Source organism: Lonchura striata, chromosome 2, assembly GCF_046129695.1.
Source record: "Lonchura striata isolate bLonStr1 chromosome 2, bLonStr1.mat, whole genome shotgun sequence".
NCBI lineage: Eukaryota > Metazoa > Chordata > Aves > Passeriformes > Estrildidae > Lonchura > Lonchura striata.
The window spans coordinates 114676917-114703492 of record NC_134604.1 but is presented as its reverse complement, the minus strand read 5'-3'; the positions used below and the strand labels follow the sequence as shown (position 1 = coordinate 114703492).

The 26576-nt window shown below is 41.4% G+C and overlaps 1 protein-coding gene across 3 annotated transcripts in view; it reads left to right on the top strand.

The window, feature by feature from the left end:
• Window positions 1-25841, top strand: part of DYRK1A (dual specificity tyrosine phosphorylation regulated kinase 1A) — a 77859-nt gene extending 52018 nt beyond the window's left edge. For all 3 annotated transcript variants that reach the window (XM_021527461.2, XM_021527460.3, XM_077781701.1), the window contains 10 exons: window positions 1604-1809; window positions 14207-14299; window positions 15279-15467; window positions 16199-16346; window positions 18301-18587; window positions 19720-19866; window positions 20181-20321; window positions 20557-20863; window positions 21358-21482; window positions 22382-25841. In XM_021527461.2, coding sequence (XP_021383136.1) covers window positions 1604-1809; window positions 14207-14299; window positions 15279-15467; window positions 16199-16346; window positions 18301-18587; window positions 19720-19866; window positions 20181-20321; window positions 20557-20863; window positions 21358-21482; window positions 22382-23005 — 2267 coding nt within the window. In that variant the 3' untranslated portion in view covers window positions 23006-25841. The remainder of the gene's footprint in view (window positions 1-1603; window positions 1810-14206; window positions 14300-15278; window positions 15468-16198; window positions 16347-18300; window positions 18588-19719; window positions 19867-20180; window positions 20322-20556; window positions 20864-21357; window positions 21483-22381) is intronic.
• Window positions 25842-26576: the final 735 nt, after the last annotated feature.

Sequence of the window (26576 nt, the reverse complement as noted above, 5' to 3'; positions counted from 1 at the left end):
TGTTTTGACTTTTACTTCAGTCACCATGATGTTGCTAAGTGAGATTATGATTTTTTTCAGGTTAAGCAGAACCTCAGAAATTAAAAGAGCAAAAAGTAGAGATATTGGATGATGTCTTACATATGTTCAGCCATTCTTACAGGAGTCTTCTGTGAATCTTGAAATGTTCACTAAATCCACCAAGTTGTAGAGATGGAAGATTAACTCTGATTCTCAGTTTTTAATGGACATTTTGTAGAAGAGTTAAAAGTAATTTTCTGTGCTAATGCTAACTTTAAATGGTTAATATTTTAATACAATCAATGTCAAATGGTGTTTGATTTCATCCATGCAGTTCTTCTATTGCCCTGATAGGTGTTGAGTATAAATTTTAATACTTTAGCTTTCTTTTGACAGAGTTATTTTTAAGAAAGCCAAATCTTGGCTTTACTCATCTACTGTTTTCTAGTGCTTGTATTTTCTTACAAGGTTTGGGTTGTAAAGGAAGTGGGGATTTCCCTTTGCTGGTCAGGTGCTTGGCTGTTTAACACCTTCCTTCTAAATTTAATCTTTAGTGATAATTTTACTTTCAGATTGCAGTTGCTCTTTGTTTGCTGTGCTTTGTAGTGAGGCATAAACACAGAGAACAGGGAATCAGGGATTCAGGGAATCACCAGGGTTGGAAGAGCCCTTTGGGATCATCCCAGTCCCACCATCATCACCCCTAAACCTTATCCCAATCCAAAGATGAGCTGCTGAGGCTGGACACTGGATTTTCCTTTGGTACAGTCAGTCCAGAAAGCTGCTGGGAGCACCCCTGAAGGGCAGAACTTGTGTGTTTTTCTGGCTCTTGTGGAATCCATACGTGGAATTTGTGTGTTTGGAATAACCCCTGTCAAATTCTGAGTTATGACACGCAGGTGGAGATGTGAGAAAAGAGATGCTCAGGGTTAGAGATCCAGCATGGTTTGGCTTGGAAGGGACCTTTAAAGATGGAGTTCTGATGGTCAGATTTGCTGTGGAGCCATTTGTGTTCCTGGGTTGAGAAGGTTCTTGTTGGATCTGTGGGTCACATTTGGTGTGGGACCTCCAAGTCAACAGGGACCTTTTTGTTAGTCATAAACAGCAAATCTCAAAATAATTTTAAACTAAAAAATTAAAATTACAGATTTGGGTGCTGCAGGTGGACTTGGGAGGAAAAGATCTACAAGCATGAAAAGCTACCAGCTGAAACATCACAACTGTTGTGTTGTGGGATGGTCAGGGACACCTTCCACCAGACCAGGCTGCTCCAGCCTGACCTTGGACACTTCAGGGATCCAGCCACAGCTGCTCTGGGCACCCTGTGCCAAGGGCTGCCCACCCTCCCAGGGAAGGATTCCTGATTCCCAAAATCCCATCCAACCCTGCCCTGTCTCAGCTTAAGGCCATTCCCTCTGTCCTGGTGAGAAGTCCCTGTCCAGCCCTGCAGAGAACCTTTCCCTGAGGATGATGCTGGGATCACTCCCTATGGAATCTCCCGTGGTTGACAACCCCTGAGCGCTGATGACCTGCAGAGCCTGAACACGGGGCAAGATTTTCAACCCATCCCCTTGCTTAACCCTCCTCACCTTTGTCTTTGCAGGAGGAGAGACTTCAGCATGCAAACCTTCATCTGTTCGGCTTGCACCATCGTTTTCATTCCATGCTGCTGGCCTTCAGATGGCTGGACAGATGTCCCATTCGCATCAGCAGTACAGTGACCGGCGGCAGCAGAACATCAGCGACCAGCAGGTCTCGGCCTTATCCTACGCGGAGCAGCTCGAGCAGCCACTGCCACTGACAAACCAGGTACACACACAGCTCCTTCTGCAGCCTGGAGTTACGGAGTAACTGGGGTTGGAAGGGAGCTTTAGAGATCAAGTTCCACCCTCTGCCACGGCAGGGACATCTTCCAACATCCCAAGCCGCTCCCAGCCCCAATGTCCAACCTGGCCTTGGGCACTGTCAGGGATCCAGGGGCAGCCACAGCTGCTCTGGGAATTCCATCCCAGAATCTCCCAGCTTCCCTTCCCTTCCCTTCCCTTCCCTTCCCTTCCCTTCCCTTCCCTTCCCTTCCCTTCCCTTCCCTTCCCTTCCCTTCCCTTCCCTTTTCCCTTTTCCCTTTTCCCTTTTCCCTTTTCCCTTTTCCCTTTTCCCTTTTCCCTTTTCCCTTTTCCCTGCCCTGCCCACAGGGACCAGCTGGGAGGGTGGAATTCCCCAGCTGCTGACCCTTGGGCTCACAGCTCCCAAATTCTGCCCCACGTGCTTGCTAATTCCCAATATCCCATCCAGCCCTGCCCTCCCTCAGTTTAAAGTCATTCCCTCCCCAGCCCTTGTGAAACATCCCTCTCTATCCCGCTATTATACAACCATAAATTACATGATCAGGGCATTTATTCATGTTGGGTTTTTTTTAACTAATTAGCTTCCAACTCTGTAAGTGATTTATTAAAAAATATGGATATTGATCTAGTACCGGTATCCAACTGTGATGGACAAAAACTCTAACAGTTTAAAGTTAGAAAGTGTGTGTTTATTGTGTGTGGGATCGCTCCCAAATCTACACTCCAGCTTCCAGGTGATTACAGAGTCTTTTTATCCATACAAGTATTGAATACCCAAAATACAAATGTATATCCATCATTTTGGTACATCCCATTCCTAATCATTTATGCTAATCACTTCAAAAGCCATTCAGCATGCACAGTTTGTTCCTTGAAATGGGTCGGTGTCCCTTTCATGGGGAGGGGTCCCAAAGTGAGGAAGTAAATGAAGTCTTCCTCCTTCTGACCCTTCAACCTTTTCAATGCAAATATGACAAATGAACTCTTGGTAGAACTCCCGGGGGGGCCCACAATTGTCTTATGTTCCTAAAAGCTATTTGGCAGTTTCTATATTCTTCATTATAAACCCAGGTAACTAAACATTGTGCTGACAAGCAATCAATTATTAGTCAACTACTAACTCTTAACTTCATCAAGGCTTACTCATTTATTTTAATTAACTCTAGTAAGGCTTATCTCTAACTAAAATCTTAGCTCCTCTAAATTCCTTAAAATTTATGTTTCATAAGGATGGAAATAATATACAAGAGTATATTTTAAAATACTTACATTTTGTATATTTTTATATTTTTTATATTTTTCTATTTTCTATTTTAGGTATTATATATTTTAATATTTTACATATTTATATATATATCGATATACATGTATATATATGTATATGTATACTATAGCTTCAAGAAAGGTTGTTTCTAAACTTCTGGAACTTACATATTATGATTATTGTACTTGTAACAATTTTTTAAATAAGAGGAGAGAAAGATTGGCCATGTGGAGAACTGTGAAAAGCTCTTTTTAAAAAAATAGCCGTTTTTTAAATTTTTTGTGCTGTTTGTTAGCAGCTGATTGCTTTATTACTTATCCTAATGGATATTTTGCAATGCACAGTCACTGGTTGGTGTATTTGGAATACAAAAGTTTGCACAAAATATATTTTATTTGAGTAGGCAGGACTGCTGAAAGAGCTCCCCAGCTCAGAGTACCAGGAGCCACAAGAGCTGCTGTGGTTCTGAATATGAGGGAATTCTGTTGGTTTTTAAAATTCCATGGCCCAGTTGTGGAAACACAAGGGCAGATGGGTTCCAGCAAAGCCTATAAGTCAGAAATTGAAAATTTGGTGCAGATTGATGAGGAATGTTTCACTAAAGAGGATGAAGTGTGTTTGGTGCTCAAGATGTTTTAGGTAGAAAAGTCTCCAGAACCATCAAGAGATGCTGTGGTGCTGTGGGAAGATGCTTTTGCAGGAGGAGGGAAGGATTAGAGGGGATAAGAATGGCCAGAATTTGGAGATCCCTAATGACTGGAGCAAAGTGATGAATGAAGCTGGCCAAGGATGGGTTTCCTTTCCTGAGGGCCAACCAGGAGGAAGAGGCAATCTCCTGTATAATATTTAGCTTGGGGATCTACAAGGGCATTTTATGTGAGGTTTTTTTTAGGTTAGAGGTCTGCCAAAACTTCTACAACGAGGCTGGTCAGTCAAGAAAAGTTGCACCTGAATCCTTTCAAGGCACTTTAGAAACAAACTCAAGGAATTGAAGGTTGTATGGACATGATCCATGTGAGGAAATAATCAGCTGGCCACCTTGGCCACGGCAGTCAAGCTGTATTTGCACCACCAACACAATTTTACAGAATCAATGTTCTTGGCTTTGATGGTGGCCAACTTTCTGAAGTCTCCTGACTACTTGTGTTCCCTGCCTCTTTCCTCCCTCGAGTTCTTGTGCTTCTCCCATCACCCAGTCCCACCAAGGGTTCTCCTCACCAGCTCCTGCTTGGAGTGGAAGTTCTGTATGAGCCTCTGTGGGGACTCTCAAAGACTTTTTTTGTCTTTGCACTGCACTTCTGATTTTATCTGCACAGCCAGATCCAGCTGAGATCTTCCTGCTGGTGGCTCAGATCATCTGCTCTGGTCTCTCTGCAGAATAAATTCCTTGTTCTTTTAGGTTGCCCTTTTACAGGTCTGGTTCATCTTAATTAAAAAATAACTTTTTTTTTCCTTCTTATAAAAACCTTGACCTCTGTGATTGAAGGCTTTGTGCTTTTCTCTCCAGATGTGATCTACAAACATCTGGGGGATTGTGTCCCATTGATCCCTACATGTTACAGATTCTTTCTATATGACATTCCTACAAGAAATCCTTTTTATTCAGGGTATTGCCATGAATATGCTGCCACTTCTCTCTGGCCCTGATAAAAGTTTTTTATCAAAAAAACTTGATAAAGCTCTGTCCTGTAAATGTCAATTTTGGAAAGCAGCCTTGCAGAGAACATTGTTGGAACCATCTTTAGGTGGTTGTTTCAATCCTCTGGTGGAATCCCACCACTTGTTCTCTCTGTCATCTCCTTGTAGAGCTTCTAACACAGAGCAGCCTTTTAGAATGGCAAACTCTCTTTGGTCACAGAAGCCTTTGCCAGTCCATGCCACAGAATTCCAGGATCATTTAGGCTAGAAAAAATTTCCCAAGATGAATCCAAGCTGTGCCTAATCCCCACCTTGTCCCCAGCCCAGAGCACTCAGTGCCACCTCCAGGGGACACCTGCAGGGATGGGCACTGCAAAGCTCCCTGGGCAGCCCCTGCCAGGGCCTGAGCACCCTTTCCATGGGGAAATTGCTGCTGCTGTCCCAGCTGAGCCTGCCCTGGCCCAGCCTGAGGCCATTTCCCCTTGTCCTGTCCCTGTTCCCCTTCTGTCAGAGCCACAAGGTCCCCCCTGAGCCTCCTTTTCTCCCGTGTTTCTCTTCCAGAAAATCCTGGTTTTAATATGCAGCAAAAGGAATTGGCTGTTGGAGAAGCCTTGATAGTTTGATCACAATATATCCATAAAAAGAGGAGGAGGAAAAAGGGGATTTCAGGCAGATTCAGGGAGTTTGATCCTTTAAGGTTGGATCCTTTCCATGCAGTGGCTCCCATCCAGTCAGACAGACAAGGATTGGGTCTGGGAGCTTCAGTTTCCTGGAATTTCCTAACATCAGCAGCCTGGACCATCGGGACACCTTGGGTGCCACAGCTTTCCACAGGCTAAAAGTGACTGTTTGGGTGCCCTAAAACCAACCTGCTTAGGTACCCTAAAATAATATGCTCGGGTGCAGATATAAAAAAAATAATCTGTTAGGGTGCCCTAAAAGAAACTTCTTTGGGTGCCCTAAAAGTTTTTTGGGTACCTTAAAAGTAACTCATTTAGGTACCCTAAAAATAACTTCTTTGGATGCTCTAAAACTAATTTATTTGGGTGCCCTAAAATTAAACTGTTAGGGTGCCCTACAATACCCTATTTGGGTGCCCTAAAAGTAAACTGTTAGGGTGTCCTAAAGCACCCAATTTGCATGCCTTAAAAGTAACTTTGGGTGCTCTAAAAGTAACTATTTTAGATTCTCTAAAAGTAGCTTGTTTGGGTGCCCTAAAATACTCCCATTTGGTTGCCCTAAAAGTAAATTGTTTGGGTGCTCTAAAACTTTTTTGGGTACCCTAAAAGTAACTCAGGTACCCTAAAAATAACTTCTTTGGATGCCCCAAAAGTAACTAATTTAAGTACTCTAAAAGTCACTTTTTTGGGTGCCCTAAAATACCCCATTTGGGTGCACTAAAAGTAAACTGTTTGAGTGCCCTAAAACTTCTTTGGGTACCCTAAAAGTAACTCATTTAGGTAGCCTAAAAATAACTTATTTGTGTGCCCTAAAAGTAAGTTGTTCAGGTGCCCTAAAACTTCTTTAGGTACCATAAAAGTAACTCATTTAGGGTAGCCTAAGAATAACTTCTTTGGGTGCCCTAAAACACCCCATTTGGATGCCCTAAAACAAATTTCTTTAGGTGCCCTAGAACATCCTATTTGGGTGCCCTAAAAGCAACTTCTTTGGACACTCTAAAAGTAACTAATTTAGGTACCCTAAAAGTAGCTTCTTTGGGTGCCCATAAATACCCCATTTGGGTGCCCTGAAAGTAAACTGTTTGGGTGCCCTAAAACTTCTTTAGTTACCCTAAAAGTAACTCATTTAGGTAGCTTAAAAATAACTTTTTTGGGTGCCCTAAAAGTAACTAATTTAGGTACCCCAAAAGTAGCTTATTTGGGTGTCCTAAAATACCCCATTTGGATCCCTAAAACAAATTTCTTTGGGTGTCCTAAAACATCCTAAAACATCCTAAAACACTTGGGTGTCCTAAAAGCAACTTCTCTGGATGCTCTAAAAGTAACTCATTTAGGTACCCTAAAAGTAGCTTTTTTGGGTGCCCATAAATACCCCACTTGGGTGCCCTAAAAGTTCTTTGGGTACCCTAAAAGTAACTCATTTAGGTACTTAAAAATAACTTCTTTGGTTACCCTAGAAGTAACTAATTTAGGTAGTCTAACAGTCACATTTTTGGGTGCCCTAAAATAATCCACTTGGGTGCCCTGAAAGTAAACTGTTTGGGTGCCCTAAAACTTCTTTGTGTACCCTAAAAGTAACTCTTTTAGGTACCTAAAAATAACTTCTTTGGGTCTCTAAAAGTCACTTCTTTGTGTGCCCTAAAAATAAAGCTTTAGATACCCTAGAACACCCACTGTGCGTGCCCTAAAAAGCCCATTTCTTCCCCCAAAAATGCCCTGCTGGTGCGAGCTGGCTGCAGGAGCTGGATGGAGCCTTGGGAAAATCGGGATTTTCCAGCTGGGGATTGCAGCAGAGCCTTTCCCGAGCTGCAGCCCCCCTCTGCTGGCCGCAGCTGCTGCTGCTCCCAAAAACCCAGCCCTGAGCTCCAGCGAGGTTATTTCTGTGCATGGAGTGCCTGCTTCAGGCTCCTGGAATGATTTTCATTCATTAGCACGGAAAGTGTGAATTTATTAATTTTATTCCTGTTTAGATTTGGGGTTATATGGTCTCTTGCAGGTCATATTTTGGTTTTTGGGGAATCATTCACAGTTGCAGATTAAAGGTTAGAGAACAATAACGACAATATAAATAGCATAAAATTCAAATTGTATACAATTGTATAAAATTCAAATTGTATAAAATCTATGTATTTAGATTACATTAGATTATCAGTCTATCTTTTTGTCTTTGCTGCAGACTCACTGCTTTATTTTTAATGGAGTGTCTGCTTCAGATTCTTGGAATGATTTTCATTCATTAGCACTGAAAGGGAGTGTGAATTTATTGGTTTTATTCCTGCTTAGGTTTGGGGTTATGGTCTCTTGCAGGCCATGTTTTGGTTTTTGGGTTGCAGATTAAAGGTTAGGGAACAATAATGACTATTTATGTTCAACTTCTATGTAATCTATGTTTTTAGATTACATTGGATTATCAGGTTATTTTTGTGTCTTTGCTGCAGACTCACTGCTTTTTTTTTTTTATGGAGTGTCTGCTTCAGGTTCCTGGAATGATTTTCATTCATTAGCACAGAAAGGGAGTGTGAATTTATTGGTTTTATTCCTGCTTAGGTTTGGGGTTGTAGTGGCTTGCAGGCCATGTTTTGGTTTTTGGGGAATCACTCACAGTTGCAGATTAAAGGTTAGGGAACAATAATGACAATATAAATTGTATAAAATTCAAATTGTATACAATTGTATACAATTCAAATTCTGTGTAATCTATGTATTTAGATTACATTCAATTATCAGTTTAATTTTTTTGTTTTCGCTGCAGACTCACTCCTTTTTTTTTTTTATGGAGTGTTTGGTTCAGGTTCCTGGAATGATTTTAATTCATAAGCAGAGAAAGGGAAGCCAGGTCTTGCATGTGAATTTATTTGGTTTATTCCTGCTCTGTCCTGCTTGCATTTGGGCTTGCAGTGGCTTGCAGGCCATATTCTGGTACTTGGGGAATCATTCACAGTTGCAGATTAAAGTTTAGGGAACAATAATGACAATTTATATTCAGATTATATAAATTATCTATATTTATATTAAATGTAAATAATATAAATAATTACATACAAGTTGCTCTTAAAAAATTATTTACATCATTTTCTCTTGCACTTATTGCTTTCTGGCTCTGGTCCCCAAACCCATCACTGACAAGCATCAAAGAATTCTAGGAAGATACTCCAAGACCAGTCAGATTATTTCATTTTTCACTTATTTATGAGGTCTTAAATTACAGTTAAAAACTTCCAGCTCTGTCTTTTTACATTTTTTTTATTTTCAGGAGTTATTTTTTAAGGCTTTTATTTCCCAAATAGTGCTGGCAGGAGGGGTCCTGCTCTTGGCTGTGGCTGCTGAGTGCTGCAGTTTCAGGGAAGTGTGGGAGCAGATGTTCCAGAGAGAGCAGAAAATTTGGGATTTCTGGGATCTTTCTCCTGCAGTGCTAATAAATTAATATTTCTCTGTGCACTTTTAACTGCTTCCATCTTGTGAGTCCAACTCAGCCTGATGGGAATGAAAGATAAGAGCTTAAAACTTGTCACAACTTCAAAGTTTTGGTTTTTTTTTTTTTTCTTTTTTTGTTGCTCCGTTTATCTCCATGGATGCTCAGAGTGTCTGAAACTCTTTTGATTTAATTACAAAATTATTAGGAAATTGATTTACCTGATAAATGAATTGAGATGAGATTTTGGTAACAAACAGTAACAAATTCCAGCAGTTCAGCTTTCATGTAATACCTGGAATGGGAGGGTCAGGCTGACTGTTAAACACATTTCTAGCTCTGTTTATCTAACATAATTAGCATGATTTTATATATATATATATATATATATATATATATATATATATATATATATATATAAAGAGAGAGAGAGAGAGAGAGATATGATATAATTTTTATATATTATTATATATAAATAATTATCTGCATGATTTGAGGTTTTACTGACCAGATCTTGGCCAGATATTTTATTGACCCCAGCAAGATTATTGCCAAGTTCATGTTGTAGCACCAGTTTAAAATCCTTAATTCAGTTTAAAATCCTTAATTCCCACTACCTGTTCAACATTATTATTAATGATGGTTTAACTTCAGCAGTGTCTGTCATCAGTGTGGCCACACAGGTCAGTTAAACAATTCCACTTGGAATTCTTGCTAAAGTTGTCCTGACACAATGAAATCTTCATTATTTATTCTGTTTGTGAAATGGAACATGTGCTATACACAAGCTGAATTTATATTTTTTTTCTTCTTTTCATGAATGTGGATGCTGGTGGAGCTTTCTTTTTGTAAAAAAAAATCTGAATTAAAGCATCCCATAAACAGCTCAGGATTCTCCATAATCAAAATAAAAATATTTTTTAAAGGAACCATGCTATCTATTTGGATAAAAAAGAAAATTAAGAGAAAAATTTGTTATGTGTTCCATCCCAAAGGGCTGGGAATTCAAACAGCACCCCTGAGTTAAAAGTCACAGTTCCCATAAAATGTGCTTTGTCACTAATGTGTTGAGGACACATAAATGGGGCCTTTTTGTGGGTATTTTATTATTATTTAATTACAATTTATAATTGTAATTAAAAGAGTTTCTTGTCTCTCAGACTGAGATGCAGCATCTCATTGATTTGTGTTCTGGTTTTAGGGAGATCTGGGCTTGCAGTGTTGTTGTCTGGCCACCAGATAGAGACTGAAGCTTGTGAAATGGGAGTTTTATTTTCCTTTTTCCCCTCTCTCCTTTTTCCTTTTTCTCTTTTCCCCTTTTCCCCTTTTCCCCTTTTCCCCTTCTCCCCTTTTTTCCCCTTTTTTCCCCTTTTTCCCCCTTTTTTTCCTTTTCCTTTTCCTTTTCCTTTTCCTTTTCCTTTTCCTTTTCCTTTTCCTTTTCCTTTTCCTTTTCCTTTTCCTTTTCCTTTTCCTTTTCCTTTTCCTTTTCCTTTTCCTTTTCCTTTTCCTTTTCCTTTTCCTTTTCCTTTTCCTTTTCCTTTTCCTTTTCCTTTTCCTTTTCCTTCTCCTTCTCCTTCTCCTTCTCCTTTTCCTTTTCCTTTTCCTTTTCCTTCTCCTTCTCCTTCTCCTTCTCCTTCTCCTTCTCCTCCTCCTTTTCTCCTTTTCTCCTTTTCTCCTTTTCTCCTTTTCTCCTTTTCTCCTTCCCCTTTTCACCTTTTCCTTTCCTCCCCATTTCTCCCTTTCCCCCTCTTTTCCCCCATATTTTCTTTTCTCCTTTCTTTGGTGTTTGAGCATTCCCAGAATCCAAGTCAGAAATCAGAGTAACCCCAGCAGTAAAGGATTGGACAGTGTTGTTGTATAAAACACAAAATTATTTCATTCCATGGTCTGACATCATCAGGAACAAAGAGTCAAAAAGGAGGGAATTTTACAAATTTCACAGTATAAAAGTGTGAGGAAAAAAATTCAACCCAAAACTTTATGAACCCAGGGGAGCAAAATAGGGGAAAAGTTCATAGAAGTTCAGGAAAGTGCTCAGAAATGTGTGACTGTCAAAATGCACAATTGTTAAAGAAGGGACTGCCTGCAGTAGCCTGCAGAATTTATATGATTTACAGTTTTTGGATTATGATAATTCAGATAATTTATTTTTCACAAAGCTGTTTTTTTCAGAGTAGAAATTAGATACTTATTTTTGAAGTAAGCAAGCAAATTTGACTTATAAATTAGAAAATAAACATCAAGACTTGCCATACAAACTCCCTTTCCAAATTAGAGCAATTTTTTGGTGGGAATAGTTTGTCTAACTATTAAATTCTTCCATATTGAGACTTTTCCCTCAAAAATCAAGTCTCTGTGCTGCTCATCCAGCCAAGGACAGAGACTGGGCCCTGCCAATATTCCTGATATTCCTCTGCCACATCCTGGTTTCTTTCACCAACAAAACCCACCAGTGTTCCCATATTCCAATAAATTCTCTCAGTCAGAATTAAAGAATTTGAAGGAAATACTTGGATTTGAAGATGCTTTAACAGCTGGATCAGGACTTGCTGCTGCTCAGTGCTGTGGGAGAGAACCTAAAGATCCCCTTTAGGAGTGGTTTATTTCATGGGCCACATTTGTTTGCCAGATGAAAGGAAGAAACAAAAATGTTTTTGTAAATGTCCTATGGTTTGTTTAGGAAACTTTCTGACAGTTTCCTGATGTTTACAAAGTGCTTGTACTTGTAATAAAATAAAATTAATGTTTTTTCCCCCCTGCCCACACAGGAGGAGAATGGGAGTTTGGCTTTCTAGGGTGGTCCCTCGTGTACCTCAGTGCATGTCCAGTTTCAGAAGCACAAACTTTATAATTTCTTTCTGTGAGACCTTTTTTGGGACACTTTGATGTGATTCTTCTTATTTTGTCATTGAGGGGAAGAAAAGAAAGAGTTGTTCATGTAACCACCATTATAAGTATTAAGTTATCCTATATAAAAAATAGAAAAGCAGGTGGACTTGGCAATGGCAAGCTCTCTTCAGTCACAGAAGGTGACTTCTGCTTTTTCAAGTTCCTATCACAGAATTCCAGGATCATTTAGGTTGGGAAAGGTCTCCAAGATGAATCCCAGCTCTGCCTTGTCCCCACCTTGTCCCCAGCCCAGAGCTCTGAGTGCCACCTCCAGACCTTCCTTGGGCACCTCCATTTAATAACTCATTCATTAGTTCAAGAATTCTGATAGAAAACATAAAAAATACACAGAACAAGGAATGGAATTGCTTAAACTCACCCTGAGCTTTTCTGTCCTGCACCTGGAGGGAACCAACCCCAGGCAGCAGCCCAGGCTGGGGGTGACCTGCTGGGGACACCGAGCTGTCCCCAGGCCAGCAGAGTGTCCTGGGGAGCATCGGGATGGGCACTGCCAGCGGGCCAGAGGTGACCCTGCCCTGTGCCCAGCTCTGGGGGCACCTCTGGGTGCTGTGCCCAGCCCTGGGGCACCTCTGGGTGCTGTGCCCAGCTCTGGGGGCACCTCTGGGTGCTGTGCCCAGCCCTGGGGCACCTCTGGGTGCTGTGCCCAGCTCTGGCTCCTCAGCACAGCAGGGCCAGGAGCTCCTGGAGCTGAGCAAGGGCCTGGAGCAGCTCCAGCCCAGGAAAGGCTGAGGGAGCTGGGGCTGCTCAGCCTGGAGAGAGCCCAGGGAGAGGGGCTGAGCCCTGGGTGTCCCTGGGTGTCCCAGTGTGTCCCAGTCTGTCCCAGTCTGTCCCAGTCTGTCCCTGTGTGTCCCTGGCTGTCCCAGTCTGTCCCTGTGTGTCCCTGTGTGTCCCTGTGTGTTCCTGTGTGTCCCAGTCTGTCCCAGTCTGTCCCAGTCTGTCCCTGTGTGTCCCAGTGTGTCCCAGTCTGTCCCAGTGTGTCCCAGTCTGTCCCTGGCTGTCCCTGTGTGTCCCAGTCTGTCCCAGTCTGTCCCTGTGTGTCCCAGTGTGTCCCAGTGTGTCCCAGTGTGTCCCAGTCTGTCCCAGTCTGTCCCAGTCTGTCCCTGTGTGTCCCAGTCTGTCCCTGGCTGTCCCTGGCTGTCCCAGTCTGTCCCAGTCTGTCCCAGTGTGTCCCTGTGTGTCCCAGTCTGTCCCAGTCTGTCCCTGTGTGTCCCAGTCTGTCCCAGTCTGTCCCAGTCTGTCCCTGTGTGTCCCTGTGTGTCCCAGTCTGTCCCAGTCTGTCCCAGTCTGTCCCTGTGTGTCCCAGTGTGTCCCTGTCTGTCCCAGTCTGTCCCTGTGTGTCCCAGTGTGTCCCAGTCTGTCCCAGTCTGTCCCAGTCTGTCCCAGTGTGTCCCAGTGTGTCCCAGTCTGTCCCAGTCTGTCCCAGTCTGTCCCTGTGTGTCCCAGTGTGTCCCTGTCTGTCCCAGTCTGTCCCTGTGTGTCCCAGTGTGTCCCAGTCTGTCCCAGTCTGTCCCAGTCTGTCCCAGTGTGTCCCTGTCTGTCCCAGTCTGTCCCTGTGTGTCCCAGTCTGTCCCTGGCTGTCCCTGGCTGTCCCAGTCTGTCCCAGTCTGTCCCAGTCTGTCCCAGTCTGTCCCAGTCTGTCCCAGTCTGTCCCTGTGTGCAGGAGGTCAGAGCAGCCCCAGGCTCTGCTCCAGGCCCAGCGATGGCCCCAGAGCCCCGGGCAGGGGCTGAGCCCAGCAATTCCCTGCACAGGAGGCACAACTTCTGCCCTGGGCAGTGCCAGCCCTGAGCAGAGCCCAGAGAGGCTCGGGGCTCTCCTCCCTGGGGTATTCCAGAGCCAGCTGGACACAGCCCTGTGCCCTGTGCTCTGGGATGGAGAGAGGAGCAGGCTGAGGGATCAGCCACTCTCCTGAGTCCCCATCAGACTCTGGCTGGGTGGGACAGAATTCCCAGAACTTTTCCAGCAGTGCTGGACACAGCCTTTGGAGCTGTTTTGTCTCTTGGTAGTCCTGGATTTTGGTTTTATTTGGAATTTAATGCAGTTGGATGTGGTGAGCTGGCCCAGCTCTCCAGCAGTTTGTGTGAACTTCCAGAGGAGCTTGCTGTGAAGTTCCTTTGGAGCTGTACCTTAAATATGGTGACAGTTCATGAGTCAGTCCTGAGGGGGAGGAGGGATGGAGGAGAGTCTTCAGAGTTAGAGGAGATTTGGATTAAACCTGTTGGGGGTAGTGGCAGGACAGGTAGGAATCTTGGAATTTACTCTTTTCCAAAAAATTCTTAATATATTAAAAAATATATTAAAAAATAACTAAGCAGGGTGTGGGAATTTTTTTACTGTCGCTTTAAAAAAAACTGTCTCATTTAAATAACTAATTTCTGTGAGGCATTTCACAATTTGATGTAGTAACTATACCATTAAATTCCTATTTTTGTTTTAATTTCTGTCATATTCCCATTCCAGAGGCGGATGCCCCAAACTTTTCGTGATCCAGCCACTGCTCCACTGAGGAAACTCTCCGTAGATTTGATCAAAACATACAAGCATATTAATGAGGTAATTGCTGCAGCTGCCTTCAGTGTGCACTGATGTTTGTTACAATACATGATTTAAATGGATTTTCTGCAAACAACCTCATCAAGAGATCCAAAAATTCGAATTTTCTCTCAGTTGTTCACGTCCTGTTTGAGGTCATGACTGTCGTGGTCCTGTTTCTGTCCAGCACACAGGAAATCTTTTATCCTGGGATTTATTTTCTGTTGTTTTATAAACAAATGTTGAGCTTGCAGGACAAGGAGACACAAGTGGCACAAGCACCATGAGCTCAATCAAACTTCATTAATGTTTCTAAGAGCTTATAAGGAAAATGCTGAAGCGTTTTCCCTTAATTATTGAATTAAATTTTATAGACAAATGGAAAATACAAAGTTGTTCAGGTTAATACAGGAAAGCATCACTTAGTTTCAAACTTTGACAAATAAAGGGAATGTGAAGGGATTCTTATGGTGATTAATGACTTCCTTGGAATTCTTTCCCAGTCTTGTGGGAACATCAAGTGGTAATTCTTGTTCCCAGGCTAGTTAGCATTTTGAATTTTACTGTGTGCACAATGTGCTGGGGTGTTTCTGTTCCTTTGACACCTGTGAACTCCAGAGATCAGTGTTACTACGTTTATCAGAGATTATTTATTAGTGTTAGTACATTTATGAGAGTTATTACAATTATTTCTTAGTGTTAGCACATTTATCAGAGTTATTACTATTACTTTTAGTGTTAGTACATTTATCAGAGTTATTACTATTACTTTTAGTGTTATTTATTCAGCTCTGCTTTCCCAATTCTTCAATTATTCAAGACTTTCCTTTGGAATTATGACCTGGCTTCAAACACAGCAATAGGAGGAGAGGATTGCTTGTTTTTCCACTTGCAGAAGTTGCACTTTCAAACCACAGGATGCTGAATAAAAGTTGATTGTCCTCTTTCTTGAGCTGCTGTTCTAAGCTGGGCTCTTAAGGAAGCTCCTTTTCCTCTCCAGGTTTACTATGCAAAAAAAAAACGGCGGCATCAGCAGGGCCAGGGAGATGATTCCAGTCACAAAAAGGAGAGGAAAGTTTACAATGATGGTTATGATGATGACAACTACGACTACATTGTGAAAAATGGGGAGAAGTGGATGGACCGTTATGAAATCGACTCTTTAATCGGCAAAGGATCCTTTGGACAGGTAATGGCTCCTTAGGTGTTCATATCATTTCTGGTATAAACGTTATATATCATTTTTATATATATTTATATAACATTACGTAACATTTTATATCATTTATATCATTTGTGTTTAATTTGAAGTGCTGTTGTTGCTTTGTTTTGAAATGAAAACTCTCTTTTCTCACTCCTTTTACCCTGAGTGCCTCTTCAGACACTCATATTTTGTGCTATTTCATGTTACTACAGAAAACAGTTGAATATATATCAGTGTCTGTAGCATTTTACAACGAGAAATACTCCACCTTTTGCCATCTGTTGACTTTTTTAACTTGAGTTTGGTTTTGGTTTGAGTTAGGTTTTTAGTTTGAGTCAGGCTTTTCGTTTGAATTGGGTTTTTAACTTAAAACAATAGTTAGTGCTGGATCTTACCTCCTATAAATGTCATTAGCAGCATTTGTTTTGAGTGGTTGAAGCTTTAGCCAAGTTTGGAAGGAGGATGGAGCTTTTATTTTGTTGGTTTTTGTTTCTCTCAGATTTACCAGTCCTTTTACACTGTTGGCTTAGACAATTTTATTTGCATATAAAGTGACATCACTGCAATAAGCATCACCAAATGAGTTGTAGCTTTATTGTATCACCAGAAAAAAAATAGAATTAAAAAGGAGAATTCTGAATTCAAAAAGGTGAACAAGGGAGTTTGGGTGGGGTTTGGAAGTTGGATTTTCCTGATGGAATTGGCTTCTCTTGCAGGTTGTGAAGGCTTATGACCGAGTGGAGCAGGAGTGGGTGGCCATCAAAATCATCAAAAACAAGAAGGCTTTCCTAAACCAGGCCCAGATTGAAGTGAGACTGCTGGAGCTGATGAACAAACATGACACTGAGATGAAGTACTACATAGGTATTGAATGAATTGCTCCTCATTTTTGTTGTATGATGAACGGTTTAGAACTTGCTGTAGAGCTCAGGCTGCTTCCAGCTGATTGCCAAATCTGTTTTGGAATATTTGTGATGATATTTGGTGGTTCCTGCCAATCTGGTGGGTCCAACGAGCTCAGGAAGTGTGGGGAGGAGTTGGAATCAAGTGTAGGAAGCTCAGCAGGAAATGGAATGGTGGGAGGAGAATTCCAAAGGTGAGAGAACAGGAATTTGGAGAAGGATCTGTGGCAAGAAATGGCATCAGGCTGGGAGCAAAACGTGCCCTCTCAGGTGAGTTGTAAAGGACACAGAAGGAACTGCTCTGGGATAATGGAGAAAACAAATCCATGGACACCAGGTTGACCAAAAATCCACCTTAATTAAAAGTCTGAATTCTCATGGTGCTCATATTCAAGATTTTATTGTGCCAGAAAGGGGAGAGTGTTGCTTTTTCTCTGAAATGTTTTTCCTATTTAATTTTTTTTTTGTGGCAGATGAAGATTTGAGAATGGCAAACCCTGCTGGTCTCTGAACAGAGGAATGTGATGAATATTTCACTTATTTAATGAAAATAAAAAAAGGCTTGGATTGGTTTCTTTCATAAACTGAGATTGTGCCTGAAGGAAATGAATACAATTCCTTGGGGATATTGATCAGTTTTATTAATTGATCAGTTTATAAATTGCAGTGATGTCATAGTGTATTTTAAATTATTCTCACAATTAAATATTTCCTCTCTACACATAAGGCAATGATAACTTAATTTGGTAATATATCCCTTCACAAGTTTTTGATTAATTCAGCCTTACTGAGGTGCACCTGAGGATGTGGAAATGTCCTCTTGTGCTCCAAACATGGCAGAAATATTTTGTAAATAACACAGAACCAGGGAAAACCCGGATATTCTTATTGTACTCGGCGCTCGGCTTCCTACACATTGATTAAAGCATTTAAAAGTTTTCACAAGTCTTTGCACCCAAGGATGTGTAAAATGTCCCTCTGTACCCCAAGCATGGCAGAAATATTTTATAAATAACACAGAACAAGGAAAATACTCAATGCACTTATTTTATTCAGTGCTCAGCTTCCTACACATTGATGAAAGCATTTAAAAGATTTCAGAAGATTTTCCAGTTTTACTGAGGTGCACCTGAGGATGTGCAAATGTCCTCTTGTCCTCCAAGCATGGCAGAAATATTTTGTAAACACCACAGAACCAGGGAAGAAAAAGGATGTTCTGTTATTTTATTGACTCTCCTTCCTACATGCTGTGTTGTAATTAACCCATCATTCTCAGTGTGTATTTGTGGGAGTCCAGGGCATCCCTCTGGCTGCCCTGGCAGGGGTCAGGAACCCCCCTGGACAGAGCCCCCAGAGACACTGGCTGTGATCTCTGTCCATGAAAAAGAGTTTTCAACCTTACAGGATGAATTACCAGCTCTTGAGTGTTTAATATCAGTAATAATTAAGTGTGGCATGGGTGCAAAAGTCAAATTTTAGGATTCTAGATGAGGGGTCCAAAGGGGACAAGATGGAGGAAATTGGGTGTGCCTTGTCCTTTTTCTCCTTCTTCATGCCCTCCATGTCTCACTGTGGTGTTGGCATTTTTCTGTTGGTTCAGGCTGGGGACACACTGTCCAACGTAGGTGACAGATATTGGCACGTTCTTGTAAATGCAGCCCAGGGAGTTTCTGGTATTGAATGTTTGTCACATCCCACTGAGGGCAGAGCCCCACACGCTGCCCTGCAGGACAGAGCTGGGCAGGGCAGCAGAACATGTGAGAGATAAACAGAATAAACAACCTGGAAACCAGCACAGACCAATTCTGGCTTCTGCTTTGGCAGCGGGGCTGACAGACAGAGACTTTCTACAATCCTGGAATCATCAATACCACAGATTCCCACGTGTATTAATGACATTTCCCCCTTTTCCCCAGTGCATTTGAAGCGTCACTTCATGTTCAGGAACCACCTGTGCTTGGTGTTTGAGATGTTGTCCTACAACCTGTACGACCTGCTGAGGAACACCAACTTCCGCGGCGTGTCCCTCAACCTGACGCGCAAGTTCGCGCAGCAGATGTGCACGGCCCTGCTCTTCCTGGCCACCCCCGAGCTCAGCATCATTCACTGTGACCTAAAACCAGAGAACATCCTGCTCTGCAACCCCAAAAGGAGCGCCATCAAGATCGTGGATTTTGGCAGTTCGTGTCAGCTTGGCCAGAGGGTGAGTTTGGGGGAAAATCTGCGCATTTCTTGCTGGAAAAATGCAGGATTTTTAAGTTATAATACTCATCTAGCTCATTGAAACTTCATTCAGGATGAATGAGGTTTTAAAATAATAACTCGATTTTAAGTAGAGATCCACAGTCCACAAGAGCTTTAAATATGAGTGTCAGAATCCCAGAATTGTCAAGGTTGGAAAAGATCTTTAAGATCAAGTCCAGCCATGAAGCAGCAGCACCATGTTCACCACTAAACCAAGTCCAAAAGTGTCACATCCACACCTTATTTTTAACAATTCAACAATCCTCCAATTCCCTTAGTGCCCCAGTAGCTAAAAATCCACCATATGATAAATTTTCCATTTTTTTTCTTTCTCCTTGGCTGTGTTTTTGTGCTATCAGTGGAGAATGCACCAGCACTTGGGTGTAGAAATCTGCAGTGCTAATAAATAAAAGAAAAAAAAATTAAGTAAAAATAAATAAATAAAATACTCCTTTATTATTATCTTATTCCATCTATATTCCTCTTTCCATGAGCATACCTTTAGCATGTTACCTGTTAATGATTAGTGACACTGCAGATTGGATGTGTGGGAAAAGAATTCAGGAATTCATGGACTAACTTCACCAAAAGTGCCCCAGTTGTCTCTTGAGGAGCTGGCACTGGTCAGTAGCACCCCATTGCAAATTTAGGAAGAATGGATCAGAATATTGAAAGCAGCAATGAGACAGAGATTTAGATTAATAAAATAACTTTTTGCTATAAACTAAAAGGAAGGGCTTAAGGAAGACACCAGGAGGTGAAATGACATCTGAATTATTTATCCAAATCATGGATAAATAATGTATTTATCAATAATAAAATAATTTTGAAATATTAAGAATCACAGTTACAAAAACATGACATGACTTAAGCTGAACTTCTTGCTTTTTTTCGTGAGCATAATATTTTCCTAAAAATTAACAAATAGATGCTTTTATTACTGTAATATATGTACAGATTTTATTACCCCTGATACCTCATCTTTCCCTGCAACAAAATGGGATTTCATGGCAGCTGTGTTTTACCACTTGGGATTTTCATTCCTTTTGGATGCTGCGTGTGATTGTGACTTGGAGATGCTTTTCTTGCAGATATACCAATATATCCAGAGTCGTTTTTATCGATCACCAGAGGTGCTACTGGGAATGCCTTATGACCTTGCAATTGATATGTGGTCCCTTGGGTGTATTTTGGTCGAGATGCACACTGGAGAGCCTCTCTTTAGTGGGGCAAACGAGGTAAGTTGTCTACCAGGAACTGTTGTTTTTTTGTTCTTAATCCCCATCATGATTTTCATCTCTTTATTGGAATGCATAAATCAGGCAAATCTGGTAATTCTGAAAGGATTAGACATCACTAACAGGACTTCTGTCAGGACCCAAAATTACCTGTTCATAATTTTCTGTGTCTCCCTCTTACTCATTAATTTGTTTTGTCCATATTAAATTTTTCTTAAATTAATTAATTTACAACTTGAGTGAGTAGGTGACATTTGTGTCACAGCTGGGCTGGCTGTCACTTGTCCTTCACCAACCCATTTTATTTGGGACAGGTGGATCAGATGAATAAAATAGTGGAAGTTTTGGGGATACCACCAACCCACATCCTTGACCAAGCACCCAAAGCAAGAAAGTTCTTTGAGAAGTTGCCAGATAGCACTTGGAACTTGAAGAAGACCAAAGATGGAAAAAGGGTAGGTAAAACAATTGGGATAATAATAAATATATCTAAAAATATGTAAAATGGCGAGTTGTTACTTTGATTTTCATCGTCTTATTGAAAATGCAGCTTTGTTGTTTTATTTTGTTCTGTCTTGTCAATTAAACAACATTTCCTGTCGTGTTGAGCAGTTTCCTGATTTGATTTGAGTTTTGATACAGGGTCTGTGCTTCACACACTGATTCCGAGCCATTCCTCCCTCCCCACAGGAATACAAACCACCGGGAACTCGCAAACTCCACAACATCCTGGGAGTTGAGACAGGAGGGCCGGGTGGGCGCCGTGCTGGGGAGTCAGGTCATACTGTAGCTGACTACTTGAAGTTCAAAGACCTCATCTTAAGGATGCTTGACTATGACCCCAAGACACGAATCCAGCCCTACTACGCCCTGCAGCACAGTTTCTTCAAGAAAACGGCGGATGAAGGTACCAACACGAGTAACAGCGTGTCCACAAGTCCTGCCATGGAGCAGTCACAGTCTTCAGGAACCACCTCTAGTACTTCTTCAAGCTCAGGTGGGTTTTGGTCATGAACAGGGGATAAAATTCTTCTCCCTAATGTTGAGCACTGAATGGGCACAGCCCCGAGGCTGCCAGAGTTCCTGGAGCATTTGGACAGCGCTGTCAGGGATGCCCACGGTGGGATTGTTGGGGGTGTCTGTGCAGTTGGACTGGATGTTCCTTGTAGGTCCCTTCCAACTCAGAATATTCCATAATTCTGTGAACTGTTAATTTTTTTTCCATACTGTCAAAAAATATCAGTCATGATCACTAAACAATTATTTTAATCAGCTGGAAGAGATAAACAGAAAACCCCCAAAAACCCAACTAGATGAGCAAAAATGTGAGTGGTTAACATTGATCCTATACTTTCCCCTTGAAGTATAAAACATTATAACTTTATATAGTATATAACTTTATATTCCCTTTATAAAACCTTTCTACTGCCATTGTTTGATAGCTGTAAATTCTGTGTCCCTTTAGTCACTGAGCGTGTTGGGGTTTTCCAGGTGGATCTTCTGGCACGAGCAACAGCGGGAGGGCGCGGTCGGACCCCACGCACCAGCATCGGCACAGCGGTGGGCACTTCACCGCTGCTGTGCAAGCTATGGACTGTGAAACACACAGCCCACAGGTAATGCACAACATCCTAGTGCAGGACAGAAAAAAACATAGATTCTCCCCATGTAGGCAATCAGCAGACCTTGCTTTTTGAGTAGCCTTTAATCAGCTGTGTTGTTCCAGTGGTTCCTGTAATGCTGTTGGCACCTTTCAAGGTATGAGCTACAACATTTTAATTTCATGTGCTTTGCTTGTTGTCTCCAGGCTCCTCATCGAGAGGTCAGGGTTTTATTTTTCTAAGTGTTGTACAGCTACACAATAAGTGATAGTTATTATCACTATAATGTAAAGCTGCTCCTATAATTTTGACAGCAAAGTCACTTACCAGATTTTCTTTAAATGTTTGAAAATAACATCCAGGATGTGCATTCATTTTTCTTAAGGTATATATAGAAAGGTATTGGAAATGATTCTTAAGTACATGCCTGCATTTCTAGAATAATGGTGCAGCTTCAAGGTTTGGTTGATGTTTTCAAAAATTGGCATAAATACAAATAACTTAATCTCTCATATATTGTTCAAGATAGAAAAGTATTGGAAATTATTCTTAAGTACATGCTTGCATTTCTAGAGTAACGTGCAAGTTCAAGGCTTGGTTAACATTTTTAAAAATTGGCATAAATACGAATAACTTAATCTCTCATATAGAAAAGTATTGGAAATTATTCTTCAGTACATGCCTGCATTTCTAGAATAATCGTGCAACTTCAAGGCTTGGTTAACGTTTTTAAAATTGGCATAAATACAAATAACTTAATCTCTCACGTGTTGTTCAAGAACCCAGTGGATGTGACACTCGGTTGACAAGATGACCAGAGGTTGGATGATCTCGGAGGTCTTTTCCAACCCTTGTGATTCTGTGACTGGGTGAAACGCCAGCTTTGAGTGAGCACTTTAATTGGAATTTTGCAGGTTCGGCAGCAGTTTCCCCCTCCCATCGGTTGGACCGCCACCGAAGCTCCCACCCAGGTCACCGTCGAGAACCACCCGGTTCAAGAAACCACCTTCCATGTAAACCCTCAGCAACAGAACGCATTACACCATCACCACGGCAACAGCTCCCACCACCACCACCATCACCACCACCACCACCACCACCATGGACAGCAAGCCTTGGGCAGCCGGACCAGGCCGAGAGTCTACAATTCTCCAACAAACAGCTCCTCCACCCAGGATTCTATGGAGGTGGGCCACAGTCACCACTCCATGACATCCCTGTCTTCCTCAACTACTTCTTCCTCTACATCTTCCTCCTCTACTGGTAACCAAGGCAATCAGGCCTATCAGAACCGCCCAGTGGCTGCTAATACCTTGGACTTTGGACAGAACGGAGCTATGGACATGAATTTAACAGTCTACTCTAATCCGCGCCAAGAAACTGGCATAGCTGGACATCCCACGTACCAGTTTTCTGCTAATACAGGTCCTGCTCATTACATGACTGAAGGACACCTTGCCATGAGGCAAGGCATTGATAGAGAAGAGTCTCCCATGACAGGAGTTTGTGTTCAGCAAAGTCCTGTGGCTAGCTCGTGACTAAACTGAAACTAAGTTTGTTTCTTGTGTGTTTTTATAGAAGTGGTGTTTTTCCAAAAAAACAAAGTGCAAAGCTGCTTGAATCAGAAGGAGATAAACTCACTGAACCGCTACAGGAGGGCAAAGTTGACTATTTTTTTAAACTTGAAAAGATTGCAAAGGGACAATGAAGTTTTTTTTTGGTTGTTTTTTTTGCTGGGGGGAGGTTTTTTTTGGTTGGTTTAATTTTTTTAAGAGCCATGTCTGGACCCACCTTAATGGATAGCTTAGTGGTGTTCATCTTTTGCTTCCCCCATTTTAACTCACCACAACCTAGTCATAGTTTGGTTTTTTTGGGGAGGGGTTTTGATTTTTTAAATTTAAAAATTGGTTTTGGTTTTTTTTTTTTTTTCCCTCTCATTCGACAGGGGTTATTGTTCAAATGTTAGTCATAGTTGCAAACTAGTTTCTTTTTAAAGGCATTGCACATGATTTCTAAAAAAAGGCCCTTTGAAATTTTTTGGGTGGGAGGGGGAGTGAGTAATATATATATTTTTTTTAGTTCCCCAAACAACCATGGGCACAGAAACGCAGTACTGTAAGAAAGAGGGACCTTCAGATTACACAAATATATTATTCTTCAGCTGTAAAAAGGGACGGTTGTGACGGAGTTTGTGAGGCACATTGAGCATGCGAAGTGGCGGTGAGCAGAACTCTCCTTTTCTGAATCTACTGAGGATCAAAGCAGCAATTGTGATGGGAATTCTGTGGGTGCCACCTTTTGGAGCCCACGGGCAGTTAGGATGGAAATCTGACTGGTTTCATAACTGAGGTGCACTGAGAAGCAATCAACGGGTCGGTCCTGGCCAGTCCTGGGGAGGTCTAAGTGGTGGTCTTTGGGATAACCTTTGGCCTTATGGATTTGGACTCTTAAGTTAGAAGAGCCTACCATTTCAGATGCAATCACTTTTGGACATGCTTTTGCAGACAGTCCTTAATGCTGAAAACACAGAGAATGGGTAATTCAAGAGGCCTTTCTTTTAAAAATAGACTTTTGTGACCCACTTATTGTAAGGTATTGCAAGGTCACTTTGCGTGTGTCATAAAGTTGACTTCCTTATTGGTTGAAGGTCACAGGAGTAGTGGTTTGCGTTTGATGGAAATAGCTACAACTGTGTCCCTTCCTGCTTTTTACTTTTTTCTTTTGCTTTTTCTCGGCACGTGGTTTTCTCCACCATTACTTCTGCACAAAGACGTCTTCTGTTCATCCTGAACATTTTTAAAAAAAAAAAAAAATGCAGAATTTTATGTGACTGCTTTTTTGCCTCACAATTATGCTGTGAATTTTACAAAAATTTATTTTCTTTTTTGATAATTTATTGTACCAAAGCTGTTTTTATAGCACATAGATGTCTGTAACCAATAATGTAGCAGTTCTGCACTTTGACACAAGGTGTAACTAGACCATTTTTAAATGTCAGTTGAAAAATTATGGCTGTACTATTGCTTAAACAAAACTGGAACTGTTGTTGAATTCATAGCCAATACATTTACAGCAATCTGTGTACTGAAGATAATAGATTGACATCTACTTGGAGACTATAACATCTGTTACATTATCAATGTGTTCAGGCTTCTGAAGGTTAAAAGGGACACTAGATCCAGAAGCTATGAAACCAGCAGTTGATTCTTGTATTCCTTATTAACAAAATTGTAAACTTGAAGGCAAAGACCTCGATTGCATGAACAGGTCCAAAAAAAATAATAGGCTGAGTAAAGCAAAACCCTCACGGGAGACCTGAGGTTAGCAGGCTGTATTTAACAGGTGCCTAATTTTTGGGTAATGCTGCCTTAATATAACACAGTCAGCTTGGCAGTTGCAAAATTTACGGGCCCATCCAAGAGATTTTTTTTTTGTTGTTGTTGCGGGAAAAGGAAAAATAAAAGAAAAGCTGTGTGAGGAAAAAAATCTTGGTGAAAGGATGAAGGTGAGTTCCTTGATTGCTCATCCCAGATGAACAGTGTTGCCCATCCTCTCTTACAGAAGCAGTGATCTACCTCTGCCAGTAAGCCCTTGGAAAAGTCAATTTTAGCAGCAAATGGTCAATTCCATGCGGCCAAGTCGTTTTTTTCAGTCAAAAAGGTGGAATTTTTTTATACTCACAGTGGCAACACAGCAGCTGACTACCATGTCAAGGAACAAATCCTTGGGATTAGCATTGTTTTTGTAAATCATGTTTTTCCTAATCAAATACTTCTTTTTATACCGACACATCAACCCTGTGGATGAAAGCGGATTTTTTTTCCCCCCCCCGTTTTTTTTGTTTGTTTGTTTTTCTTTTGAAGCTCAGTTATTCAGAGGAGTTTACAGGATTTGGAAGGCTGTCACCTTAGAAAAGAATGCTGAGTTTAGCAATATAAAATAAAAGGAATCCAGTTCTTACTGCTGTCTAGGAATATAAGGGTAATATGGAATCTGGGTAACACCACGCGCTCTGGTTGCCACCCCTTAGCAAGCGCCAAAAAACCAACAAAAAAAACCCCACCAAACCTAAAGCAGTTCAAAGAAATAACCTCTACATCAAGCAGGAAAAAAAAAAAAATCATAAAATCCAGTGCTTCTGCATACTGTGTTATGTTACAGTCCAGTTTTGTGTGCTTTACTACACAGTTTGGTTACAGGACTTCTGTGCATTGTAAACATAAACAGCATGGAAAAGGTTAAATACCTGTGTTCAGATTGTAAGATCTAGTCCGGACTTGCTGTGTATATTGTAACGTTAAATGAAAAGACAAGCCCTTTGTATTATAGTCATGCAGTCTTATGTATGATAAACAGTTGAATAATTTGTCCTCAGACTCTTTACTGTGCTTTTTAAAAAGGGAAAAAAAAAAAAAGAAAAAAAAAAGAGTAATTTAAGAAAAAAAAAAACAAAGAAAAATGTAAACGTAGTAAGTCTTCCTATGCAATTAACCTACTCCAAGCCATGGTATGGTAGGTATAATTATACTCTAATATGTAAATATCAGATACATTGAAACAGACTTAAAAATATGAAAGTAAAAGTTGGAGGCGTAACAGCTAATTTGGAGTTTTTAATTGAAAACCAGCGAGGTCTGCAAATCCCTGATGTGTGAACACAGCTCTGCTTGATTCTCATGGACTGTGCTTGTAGTTTGGGTTCTTTAATCCTCATCTCTTAGTGTGATGTTAGTTGTGATGTGCTCTGCACAGTCCCAGGTGAGCTGGTTCTGAGGCCGTGGATGGGATTTTGGGACTGGCCTGCCGGTATCCCCAGAGCCCAGCCCAGCTCCTCCTGCCTCCCCAACTCCCTGGCTTTGGGTGCAGTAGGACCTAGTTTGGAAAAAGCTGATTTTCCTGTAGGTTCTGCCAGCTTTCCGTGTCTCTGGAGTGATTCAGCCAGGTGATTTCCAGTCCTCCTTGAGCTCTGGGACTGCTGAGTTACAGCTGGTGGCCACCAGAGCCTGGCAGGACGAGGAGTAACAACTCCAGTTTGAAACTATTCCACGTAAAAATACGCTCACTTGATTAACCTCCTTAAATCCTTTCACTGTAAAGCTCTCATGGCTC